Source organism: Larimichthys crocea, unplaced genomic scaffold, assembly GCF_000972845.2.
Source record: "Larimichthys crocea isolate SSNF unplaced genomic scaffold, L_crocea_2.0 scaffold125, whole genome shotgun sequence".
Classification (NCBI taxonomy): Eukaryota; Metazoa; Chordata; class Actinopteri; family Sciaenidae; genus Larimichthys; species Larimichthys crocea.
Window position 1 is genome coordinate 107,645 of NW_020851716.1, and position 12,578 is coordinate 120,222.

The following is a 12,578-nucleotide window of genomic DNA, read 5'->3' on the forward strand; positions in this document are numbered from 1 at the left end:
CTTTGTGTTTATATCTTTAATCTAATATTTGATCTTTGGTCTTTGTTATTAGTTGATGTACCAGTGAAGTGCAAGTCATCTCCATCATCTCCAATGAAAACAGCCTACAGGATGGATCGCTCAGCTTTATCCTGTGATCACAGAGTAAGCTCCTGCTCAAAAAAATCATTTATTCTATTTTACAGATACAATCATCAATAAAAATAATTGAATATGTTTTATGTTTTGTATTTTATACATATGGAAAATATTAGCATTACATGTTTTTCTGATTTAAATTTGCAATTGATTAATTGAGTGTACCTTGTCATGATGCAATAAAAGAAATTATTGGGGCAAAATGTACTTGCTAATTCTGAATAGTAATATTATCATGGAAAATTGATTCGCTTATTCCACCTTCAGTCTAATAACCTGAGGGAGGAACTGGAAGTGGAGTAGGTGGAGGTGAATGAGGAGGTGGAGGAAGTTCTTTGAAAGCAAGCAGATAAACAATCAGCTGTGTTTCTTAGTTTCCAGACGTCTACACAGGAGGAAGACGCAAGAGTGCCATGGCTCTGCGCTGGGAGGCTGGCGAGTTTACAAAAAACGACTGAAGACAAGTTTACCATACATGGGCATTGGTTGTCACTGTTATACTCATTCAAGTTAGATGCAGCATTGCAATGTTTGTTTCATGTTGTGACATAACCTAAACTCTGCTTTTGTGACACTTTGGGCAAAACTAGCAAGATACTGAGAATGTTTGTGGCCACATTACTCTGGACGAAGTCTGTAGAGAACTAGAATACAGTATCATACTGTACTGTGGACATATAACACTTGATACTGGCCAGAGGGTGTGCATTATTTTCAGAAACCCACACAACTCTGACATGTCCTTACCATTTCTAAATCAACATTCATAGCTGGAAGGCTGCTGGTTTCAGCTCTTATAAAGCTACAGCTTCTAATATTTGTTGGAGTAGTAACGTAATGTGTATTACAAGACTGACAAAGATGGTGCCAAGACACACTTTCCATTTAAACCAAATTACAGATGAACAATACTAGTATTTTGAATTATGGCAAGTGGCGATGGTATAAATGGGATAATCCTTTTTGATCAGTGCAGGTATCGAAAATAACGCACTCCACAGGCAAATCCAGGTTATCAGTTTATATGTCATGCAATAATTTAAAATAACTGCATTTCTCCTTATGGATTATCTTCTGGCTTTAGAAGAACAATTTAAAACCAGTGGTTTTGGTCAAACCCAAAACCACTGGAAGCACTGAACCTCAAAAAAGTGGGAAATTCTTAGATTCTCAATATTATTCTCCAAATAATGATTTGGCCTTAATTTTAATTTAATTATTTTTAAAGGATAGCAGTAAAGGATAAGACTATCTTAATATCTTAATACAGTATTCATATGCCATGTGTACATTGATGGTTCAGTTCAGCTGAAACTAACATGGGTCTTCCATATTGTGAGTTAGACAAATCAAGTGGCAGATGTATTGTTGATATAATATTGACTGTAAGTCTGTTTCGCCTATGAAGAGTCCTCTTTGTAGTGCTGCCCTCTAGGTTGCAGATAGGTCTTTATTTATTGTAAGTTATTGTTGTTGGTTGTGGTGTGATGACTTGTTGCAGTTAGAGCGAAGCTGTTGAGATAACAGCTGTATTCGTTCATTGTTCTGTTTGTTTCTTGGTAACTTAGGGGCAGCTTTAACTGAAACTGAACCAGTGACATCAATGTTGCAGGCTGAAAGATGCTAAAATGCCAATACAGTGATCATTCTCGGTTAGTTTACCACTACAAGTGACACCTTTGATATTACTCATACTCATTTGATCCATTGTAAAGGTAAAAATGATTTAATAATAATGATGATGATGATTTGTGCAGGGAAATCTCAAACTGATGGAGACACAACAAGGACAACAATCTTTCTGCTACTATAAGCTTTAGGAGTCTCCATGTGCTGTGCCACAGTAAAGAAACAGAGCAGCCTCATGTTTGCTTCAGCTGAACATTTGAATTTTACACAGGACAGTGTTTTTGTATATATCATACTTTACAGTGTAGCTGCACTCTGCTGCAGAATATTTTTGTCATCTTGTTATTACTGTATATTCTGTTTGTTCTCTGTACCATGGTATCAGCAAACAATGACTCTTGTGTAACATATGACGTGATCACTGTATTAAGATAGACTAAAACAATCTTATAAAAATGTATCCTTTATATCAAAGATAATAATGTGCTGACAGGAAATTCCAAGTATTTGCAGACAGTTCTTTTTGCTGAGATGCCTGAACAGTAGACATGTATTGTTAAGTCCATTCTTTGCTAAACTTCTCTTGACATTACAAATCTAAATCAGATTTGAAAGCATATTTTGATGTTATTGTACGTCTTGATAAAGCAAAAGGTACATTGCTCAGTGTATATTAATTGTATTTTCATACTATGCTTTTTTGCTGCAAATAATATTTCAGGGTGAGCTGGATGGGCATAAATCAGCACAGTATACAAAATATATTATACCTATGCCTTTCACTTAAGAAATGTAGTTTACTCAGACAACTCACATAGTGAATGTCAAAATTTTAGTGAGAATGCGTATGTGAGAAGGGTTGTGGGTTTAAATCGGCCGGCTGGCTGAGGCCTTTCTTTTGTTTAATTTGCATGTCGTATCTGTGCCTGTGTGGGTTTACCCTGGGTACAATCATCAGTGGGTACAGCTGATGGATAGATTTTAGTTTTCTGTTTTGTTACTTCCTAACGGATACTTGGGGACATCAAACCATTTGAGTTGTCTGCCTGAACTGGTTCCACATTATTCTGTATGACCTACAGTAAGACAATCCAGTAAGAACAGGTATTGTGCTCAGCTACAGGACCAATGACACAAAAATGTCCACTGTCTTCACATGCTTGCTTTGGAAATTCCAAAAAATGAAAAAGATTTCCACAAAAAAAGGTATTTTATTCAAGCACTATATATATATAATATTAGATAGGACATTAACTTCTTAATCAAACAGGGCATTTGTATTTATTTAGTACTTTTGTGGTTTCCTTTATTGTGAATTTACTGACCATATACAAAACATTTCCAAAAAGGATTTTCAGAAATAATAATATAATAAATAATAAATAAATATAAGATTTTAATAACCAAATGTTTCTCATATTTACAAAGCAGTGATATTCAGCTACTCTGAAAAGCAGCTTCTAAAGAGCTTGGTACTTTCTTGACCTTACAGCAAGTTTGAAATTTCATGTTTTGTATGCTTCATTGTTAAAGTATAGCTTACAAATCTCAAGGATTGCTTGCTGATGTTCAAACACCGTGAAAAGCTTCTGGTGCTTATTTGGCTCTTATGACTAAATGCCATAGGGGCTTTTCACCTTGTACTTATCATGCAAGTATTTAAGAGATTAGTGCGTGCAACAATAAAAGATGTTAAAGATTGTGTGTGAGCTTTTTTTGTTTTTGATGCATGAACATGGTCTGCCTGATGGCATTTTAGCCTGAGTTGGCAGCAGAGAGAAACTTTCCCTTAGATCCCTGGATCAAGAACATTCATAGTAGTACTAGTGTATTTTTATCAGGATTAGATCATCATTTATCACAAATGTGTCCCGAAGGTTTGACCTGATATTGGTGAAGATGAGTGATAGGATTGATGGACGATGGTACAAAATAAGAGTTTTCTGAAACTAGAAACAGAAACAGAATTAACTGGGCTAATACAACCCATTGCACAAACCATCTTAACTACATTAGAGCAGATCTCCATACCATGCATAGACACTATAGTATGATACACTAGGGCGAAAAAGTATGATGCTCTAAAAGTAACATAATGAGTGAAAGAAGTAACAGAAAATAAACATTTCAAACATTTGATTAAATGATCATTTGTGATAATTACACACTTATAAAGTTTTATAAATGCAGCCAGAAAGCCTGATTTCCTGTAGGAACACCAGAACACCACCTCTTGACTTTGGAAATCTTGCATTTTGAAAAGTCAATAAAAAGAGAAAGAGAGTAAAAAATAATAATAATAAAAAAAAAAGCAACAAATAAACAAAATTAGAATGTGAAGTGTGCAAATCTCACCTCTCCATGCTGCTGCCTCTCTGACTGAGCAAACAAAATGTTCTCTTTGTCGTCACTGTTCCTGTTTCCTGCGGACACACAGGCAGTATTCAGTCAGATATATGACTACATCATAAGGCTGCACAGTGAAAGAACACAGTCCTCTGCTGTCCTCTTTAAGGAGGGAAGAGTTCATATGAGGTCTGTCATTAAAAGACTAGTACAGAGGGTTGACATTTCCAAGGTATTAGCATTCCACTCAGACACCCACATAGATACACCCACCTCTGATACATCCACACGCGCACGCACACCATAATCATTTTTGGCTTTAGTCATAATGCGTTGGAACAGAACATTGATAGTTGCTGCAGGCAGCAGCACTCATCACTAATTGAAACAACTGTTTACCGAGGCATAGGAACTAATCCACAGCTAACAGGAGAGAAAATAAAAGCAGTATTGAGAGTGCACTGGTGGCATGGAGGTATTCAATGAACACAGGTGGTAGTGTTCATGGACGGGAAGAAAGTGAAGGACCATATCTAGCAGTGGCGATCAGGGTGTTTGGACAGAGGGGTCCACACAGATCTTTGACATTGAGTTTGTCAAAATGTAATTCTGTCTGACGACTATCAGACATTTCATTTGCACCAACACTGGCCTGTAGTACCTCGACTTCTGAGTGTGTAGGAGTGGATTAACAGAAGCAGGTCTGCCAGCACAATCCAGCAGCCATCCAACAGCACTGCAGGAGACCAGGGGCTGGGTAACAACAGCGCCTGCTGAGCAACACCCAGGAACACACACGCCGCTGGGAGGGAGAGAACACTTAGATCATTGTGCTGCACTCTGCACATTTTCATTTACATATAGAATGAGCCTTTTGGTTTAAAAGATAAGTCGGGTTATATACTATATTTTTCTTATTGTCAACAAATCCCAACAACTGTATCCTGCAAACACCTACTCTGCTTATCTTCTTCCTCTGTGCCATAGAACTCCATTTTTATATAAAACTCACATAAAATGGATCAATCGCCACTGAGAGACGCAGATGGGAAGTCAGAAAGTATGAGAGGTGGACTAATGCAATGCTAGCTTTGGCTTTGCATGGCAGCTGTTGACAGAATGAGGATGTAGAATAACTCCAGCCTCAGCAGCATCCTCATGTCATCATCCTTATTTTGAATAGCAGCAATCACTGCAAATTCTCAAGAAAATATATTTCCAATCACGCGTCTTACCAGCGAGTACTGGCAAACGGTTCCTGCTGCAAAGTGCATCCAGCTGAAGATAACCCCTGCAGATGCAAAGAGACAGGACAAGGTATGATTTCAGCTAATGTGGATGAATTTAAAAATGCTCATGCTGCTTCTCGATCGACTGAAAAAGGATGAAATCCACTTATCTGAAACAGTTATGAGGAAGTCATGGAGTTATTAAAATCTGGTTTGAGGTCTCACCTGGGGGATTCTGGGGCCGGCCGAAAATTGCCATAATTGGCTGGATGACAGACAGAGCCATGACAGTGCAGCCGATGTAAGGGTGTGAGCCTGCACGCTAAGAGGACAGAGAAGACGACAGACCGCAGAGGAAAGGAGCTGCAGTCACAGACAGTTGCTAAAATAGCAGAGTCGTCTCTGGTAAAATCTGCATGAAAGTTCCAACAAACACGTTCACGAAAGCTCCTACTGTTAAATTACAATCATTTCTGCTGCTGCCTTAAGAATGACTTGAATTTATTGAGACTATTTTCCTAATTTCAGACAAGCCAAAGTTATCCAGATTATCTATACTGACATAAACATACCTAAAATGTCTTCCAATAAACTTCATGCACACAACTGCAGTGCAGAAGGTCAAAGTTGAAGCAGAGTGGATTATGATAAATAATACAAGAAGAAAGATAGTACAGTAGTAGAAGTAGAACAATATAGATTTGGAACAAAATAATGTGACTAAAAGACATCAACAAATTTCAAAACTGCCAATATTGAAATTAAATATTTAATGTAAATACATGTATGTACATAATATATTATTCTCAGAACAAATGTGTTCCCTGTGAGCTTTCATGGACAGGATGGAAACAGCAGCAATAGAATTCTGAGCTATGGACTTAAATTGATGGCGGTGCCGAGATTAGAGCAGGTTTATTGATTGTAGCAGTTTGGCAGCTCTGATATTTTCTGGCTGGATATGATTCAAATCAGAGTGAACCAAGGCCACTTATCCAGTGGATGGGAAGACTTTTTTAGATCTAACGAGTTGAAAGAGCTCCGTGAGGACAAGGACAAGCAGCAGGTGGTGTGCGAACATCACACAGTGCACACCATCATCAGAGACGAGACAGGACAGAGGAGACGGGATCAGAGTCTGAGTGAAGTTAGCGAATTGTGGTCAGAAGCACTTAACTCTGCATGTCAGCAGCTCCGCTTAATAACAGTCTCAGCGATCCCATGACACTAAAGCCTGAGCTCCACAGACACAGGACAGCGACTACATCATTAACAAGTGTGTTTCCTTCCATATCCTTCATGGCTCTTTAGACATGGTTAGCTATGGTTGGTGAAAAGCAGCAATCATTAATACAAGTAACACTAGACACACACGGAAACATGGAAAACTGAACTCTCCTGTCACCACACACAGTTTGTTTCTGGCTGGAATGTCAGTTTATGATTTATTGGTGCTCAAGTCAGCCGGGACGCACTGATGGTATGCATGAGGAAAGACAGACCCCTAGAGGCCACCTTAAACTACTGTCAACAAGGTCAGGAACAAAACTATGAAACGTGAAACTGCTAGTTATCAAACAGCAAGGATGAAGCTGCCACTGGATTTGTTTGCACTTTCATTGTCTGCTCTTCTGTAAATTCCCGTTAAGCTTTCTTGGATGTATCTCGTCTAGTAGAATCGAATTTTCTCCCTGCTTTTTATTTCTTTATTATTTTTGGGAGTTATAGGAAGGTGTGACACAAGATAAAACTAGATATGATATTGTTAGAGTGGATTTACATTGTTGACTTCATCTAGAATATTTCCATTTGATGAAAGCTGTAAAAGAATTTAGTTTTGGATGAAATATTTTGACAGTGTATTTTTTTTTCCTGATTTTAAAGAACCCTAATTTAAATTAAAGGGATGTTTAAAACAATTTTTTTTATCTTGGTGCTGTTTCATCACATACATGACAAGATGTGTAAATCAGTCAAATATATGACAAATAATATCTCAAAACATGACAGAAATGTACATGCTTCTATAACTGGGATTAGTCAAAGTTTGTATTCATGCTGTGTTTCTGTTCACAGGAGGCAGTGTAGGTCTCTGACACCCTTTCATCACTTCATGATGAAGCAGTCAGACCAGTGAAAAGCTGCAGACAGATTCTGTTGCTGCCTGAAAGCTCAGCGTCTCTGCTGAGTCAGGATGAAGGAAAATTATGGATGGATTCAACGCTGTGCCACTCACACCACAACAGCACAGCATGTAAGCTGACACAGCTAGCATTCACCACACACACACACACACACACACACACACACAACACACACACACACACACACACACACACACACCCACACACACCACACTACAGGGAAGCTTGAGGAACACACATGCACAACAGTGTTAGCTACAAGCTAGTTCACAGCAGGAGCAGCTGAAATACAGGAACAGTTTCCTCCAGAGAAAGAGAGTTTATCATGATAAAACATATCTTATAACACTGTCACAGACAAAGAAATAAACATGTAAAAACACCCTTACATCTTAGTAACTACACACATTCCCATCAGCCTCTGCTGTACAACGTGTTAGGACTAATGAACAAATAGCTTGGCTGAGCTCAGATGATGAACATGGTAAACATTATAGGCTACCTGCTGAACACCAGCATGTTAGCATGTTAGCATGCTGATGTTAGAACCTCTGTGCACTCGACTACAAAACTACCCTCACTGTGCAGTAGTACCCCTCACGTCAGGACCAGAACCTCACACAAGCTAACTGTAACTGGCCTCATCAACAAGACCCGGGGCCCTTCTAACTTAACGTCTACTGACTCAGTGCGTTACATTAAAGCACACATTTTATTTAACAAATTTTGTTTTACTCTGTTTGATAAATATCTTGCACATTTACATATTCTGCATACTTCCAAATGTTGCACATTACCTGGAGAATACTTCAATCTATCTCTTAGAAAATAATAATCGTGTTGCAGACATTTTGGTCTGAGAGAAGATCCACAGGAGAGCAGGGGGTCAAGGGGGTTTCCTTGTTCCAGCAGAAAAGCTCTGCTGCTACAAAGTGTAGTTTCTTGTTTTACAATGTGTTTTTTTTTTAAGTTTCAACTAATACACACTCACACACAGTCTGAGGTCCAGCAACACAAGAACAAGCCATGATGACACAATGGGTTGTCGTGGAGATGTGTGTGTGGGACTGACAAAGAGACACAGAGCAAAAGCTTTAGCGATGCCAAGAGCCTGTTAGACAGATGGAGGGACAGGTGGACAAGCATGGAGGGGGTACCAGAACACACACACACACACACACACACACATACCTTGCTCCATCCCCTTCTATATATGAAAGGCAGGCTGAAGGCCACACCAGTTAGGACTACAGCCAAGACCATCATGGTTCGATGGAGCTACAGACAGAAGGAGAGAGAGAGAGGGAGGTGGACTATTTAAATACTTGATGAAGACTACATCACAATTCCACAACATCAATCAGAGGTAGAGAGAGAAAACTAAATCTTTTTTTATATATATATTGGAAGACCTTAATGCTGCAGTAACAGATACTGTATATTGGGGCTCTCACCTGAAACCACAGGCTTTGTCCCAGCAGAGTTGTGTCAGGCCACAAGTGTTTGTAGTGGCGAGCAATGAAAACGGCCGTGCTCACCGTCCACATCCAAGCAGTCAGCATCAACACACCTGACAGGACAGACCACAGGAACACCTGAGATTTATGACTTAATTCTACAGTCACATGACTGAGCAACATCTCCTTAGATAATTAATTAAAAAAAAAAAATTCATATTCTAATTCATATTGAGTAACTCTTTTGGGTTCCATTATTACATATTCGTGAGCACACACAAGGCTGCAAGTACACACACACAGCATGGCTGCTAGGAGTAAAAATGAAAATGAAAATCTGGAAATTATCAGTGACACATGTGCTGTACTATTACAATAGGACCAATAGAGTGTTAGACAATTATTATACAGATCCTATACTGGATCCATAAGTGTCAACCAACCATGAAACTTGATTAGCAGGGGGGAGCGGGAGCCACAGAGATCTTCTGGATGTCCCGTGATCCTCTTCTGAGTGGTGGAAATGAGAGGCTGCTGATCATGTCTGTGGATTAAACCTGCGGAGAACAAAGTTGTGACAATATGTACTCGTGTAAAATGTCACTTTACACACACAGAAAGTTTAACATGAGTATTTATGTTCAACTTAGTGTAGCACTGTGTTCCAGCAGTAGCTGAAGAGGAAGCAACACTATTCTCAGCGGTGTGATTCATGTAAGTAATGCGTCACTTGAAATACACATGACCTGAGGTGTGAACAACCAAAACCTTGTTCAAAATGTCCTCATGAACAGCAGAGTCAGACCCAGCAGACACCCAGACAGCACACACTGACCCACAAGCTGGGCTCAAGATGAAAACTCAAGATGAAAAACAGAAATATGAAACCTCATCAGTCCTTACTTAGTTACTAATGACTAATCCTCAGAATCTAAGAAGAAAAAGAAATAATGTTATTTGGCTATTAAGTATGAGTCTTAGGCAGACTGCATCCTGCATTATTAAACACTGTAAGTGGTTAATGACATTGCTTGTCAAAAGGTATTCAAGTGCATGACACTTTTAATTAATTACAACTATTCATCTTACTGTATTTAAGTCATAAGTCTGAATTCCATGCCTGTATTTGTACTAATGTTTTTTTTTTTACTTTTACCTAAGTATGCATCACACTGTGTTATCATAATTCAGTACTGAACAGGCCTACAAGTTGAAATATATCCAAAGCTTTCTTGCATATTTTTTGTTGTCACAGCAGGGACACACAGGAGGCGGAAGCGCCCCAAACATGCAGCCCAGCCCGCTTCCTTTCAGCACCCATGTTAACCAGTTGGGCTGGCATGCCTCAAATGAATCTGGCAGGGAAACATGTTGTGGTCCAGTGAAAAGCATGATAAGAAAAACACTGCAGCAGTGCAGGTTTGGAGACGTGATGATTTACAGAAATACGTTTGATCATGTATCAGATACATGTGTAGACAATTATGTATGTATTAAACGTCAGTTATTAAAAAAGTAACTCTTGCTCTGAGTAAAACTGGTTTCATATAAATACAATTGAATGCTCACCAGACCTGTGTCATAGATACGGTATGTGTGTCCTGTCCTCTGTGTCTGAGCTATGACCACTGATTAAGTGCAGTTCATGGTGTTGCATTTGTTTGTAAGTTTTCCAACATTATACAGCACCACCATACACTCTAGTACAGCCTCACAGTTGTCAACAAAGAGCAAAGAGTCAAGTGAGACTTAAAGTTTCTATTTTTCTGTCCACTCGACTTGATCCCATTGGTATTGGTATTGGTGTCTGGCCAATATTCTTTTTTGTCATTCAGCCAGTGGCACTAAAAAGATCGTGCATCAACACATGAAGGCTGTCTTACCCTGCTGAGATCTACCATGTGCAAGAAACAGGAAGTAGCTGTGGTTAAAGCTGAACCTGTTCTCCAGCCGAGGTAGGAGGATGTTTCTCTGGAAACGACACTGAATGACCCCATCAGCCACCCTCCAGGCCTGACCCCACAGATCCTCCTGGAGACAGAGACACTGACTGACTGACTGTATGTTAAACATACAGTGAACTGTGTGGTGATGACCATCAGTGTGTGTACCTGTGTTTCCAGTTCAGGGTGTGTTCGTCCAGTGACATGTGCAGCACTGATGGTAACGCTGCCTCCATCGTTCACACACAGATAGACATCATCGTTCCCCTATGATGTAAAAACACAAATAACACACACCATTCATCACACATTAACAGTTGTGTGTTTTGAACGTAGACAGGTTTGTGCGGTCTCTGTGAGCAGAGACACAGCAGAGTTCTGGATATATTGGATTATTATTATTTAGACTTTGGATGATGCTTTTGATGATACATAAGATGCTGCTGCAGTTGTCTCTTCTGATTGTGATGAAGGCAGGTGAATGTGACGAGTGGAGAAAGGCAGTTCTGGCTCTGACTTGTCGAACTTACCAATTTTTCCAAACAATTTGTTAGTCTAAAAGTACAATTTTAATCCTATTTGTCACTGTATGATTGCTTATGTGCTTCAAACGCACAAAGCAAACAAATATTTTGAAACTGTCTGGTCTATCTGTCATTGCAAAGTCAAGCGCTACTGTGTGCATGTGTGGGCATCCTCAAATCTAGAGTTATCATCTGGACACAACTCACAAGCAGCAGGTGTCTGTTACAATCCCTGCTGTTTCACTGATGTACTATTCCCCACATTTGCAATAACATGAGCCATCTCCATGACAACTGAGCAAACTCCATCCACTGATGAAGGTCAGACGATGCGGTTGAAGGCACATCCACAGTGAACAATATAGTCTGCATAGTTACAGTCAAGTCAACTTGAAGTTACTGTACTAATAAAATGAATTATCCCATTATGGAATGAATATGAAGAAAATAGGCTGAGAGATGTAAAACGCTGCAGAGTGGTATGATACTAGGATATCAAGCAAAAAGCTGGATGAAACATCAACATGAGTAAACCTGGGAGGCCTGTCCATTCCATGATGAAACTCACCATCCATTTGTCCAGAGACAGGGCGAAGGACACGTAACCTTCAGCAGGCCCACTAAGTTCAAACATCACACTGGATTCTTCTTGGTCGGTGATGAAGGACAGGAAGAAGCAGTGGGGATCGGAGTCTGGGTGACAGCCCGCTGGGTCTCTGAGACAGGATTTATTGTGGCTACACCCCACTGAACTAAACTGAGGAGGAAGAAGAACAGATGAGACATGAAGCTCACATTCTCATTCTGAATGCCAATGATCTGGTTATAACCTGACCTTTGGGACTACTCTCTGCTAAACAATCAAATGTTGACCACATATTCTGTGCTGTATCAAAAACTAGACACGGATACTGTCTCTGGATGCGGATCTGATGCTACTGGACTTTGATGCCATTTTCCCCACAACAGGGAAGAGAACCTGAATGCAGACACATAGGCAGAGAATTAAAGGCACTTCACTAAACTGTGTGGTCAGTGAACAGAAGACACTTTAGAAGAAATGCCTGAGATAAGGACATGAACTGTTTTGATGTGGGCACTATTCTTTGTACAAGGAAGTCGAGAAAAAAAAAGAAGAAATAAACTCAACTAAAAGGTTCTTTTTTTA

General features: G+C 39.5%; 2 protein-coding genes and 1 long non-coding RNA gene across 4 annotated transcripts in view; 1 reads left to right on the plus strand and 2 right to left on the minus strand.

Moving 5' to 3' along the window:
• The window catches only part of palmdb (palmdelphin b), a 55,644-nt gene extending 52,445 nt beyond the window's left edge, over positions 1-3,199 (plus strand). Inside the window, exons 7-8 of one of the 2 annotated variants that reach the window (XM_027275419.1) lie at positions 53-144; positions 513-3,199. In XM_027275419.1, the coding sequence (XP_027131220.1) occupies positions 53-144; positions 513-596 (176 nt within the window). In that variant the 3' untranslated portion in view covers positions 597-3,199. The remainder of the gene's footprint in view (positions 1-52; positions 145-512) is intronic. The other variant, XM_027275420.1, reaches the window with a different exon arrangement.
• A 797-nt stretch (positions 3,200-3,996) lies between these two features.
• Positions 3,997-4,831, minus strand: LOC113744704 (uncharacterized). The gene is made up of 3 exons (XR_003461739.1): positions 4,775-4,831; positions 4,123-4,190; positions 3,997-4,014 (listed from the first exon to the last, which is right to left on the minus strand). It is a non-coding gene; the product is annotated as an uncharacterized LOC113744704 (long non-coding RNA).
• A 596-nt stretch (positions 4,832-5,427) lies between these two features.
• Positions 5,428-12,365, minus strand: LOC113744705 (putative ferric-chelate reductase 1). Its single transcript, XM_027275418.1, has 8 exons — positions 12,323-12,365; positions 11,979-12,208; positions 11,055-11,153; positions 10,827-10,974; positions 9,387-9,500; positions 8,941-9,056; positions 8,678-8,764; positions 5,428-5,664 (listed from the first exon to the last, which is right to left on the minus strand). The coding sequence occupies exons 1-8, from the start codon at positions 12,363-12,365 to the stop codon at positions 5,533-5,535; spliced, it is 969 nt and encodes a 322-aa protein (XP_027131219.1). The 3' UTR covers positions 5,428-5,532.
• Positions 12,366-12,578: the final 213 nt, after the last annotated feature.

What these genes read in the sequence shown, in the direction of transcription:
- LOC113744705 (XM_027275418.1), bottom strand. Translation starts at nt 12,365, where the DNA reads ATGGCATCAAAGTCCAGTAGCATCAGATCCGCATCCAGAGACA. An exon ending in CAGATCCGCATCCAGAGACA is followed by an intron (nt 12,209 to 12,322) that starts GTATCCGTGTCT and finishes ATTCAGAATGAG; the next exon opens with AATGTGAGCTTCATGTCTCA. An exon ending in TGTCTCTGGACAAATGGATG is followed by an intron (nt 11,154 to 11,978) that starts GTGAGTTTCATC and finishes TTTACATCATAG; the next exon opens with GGGAACGATGATGTCTATCT.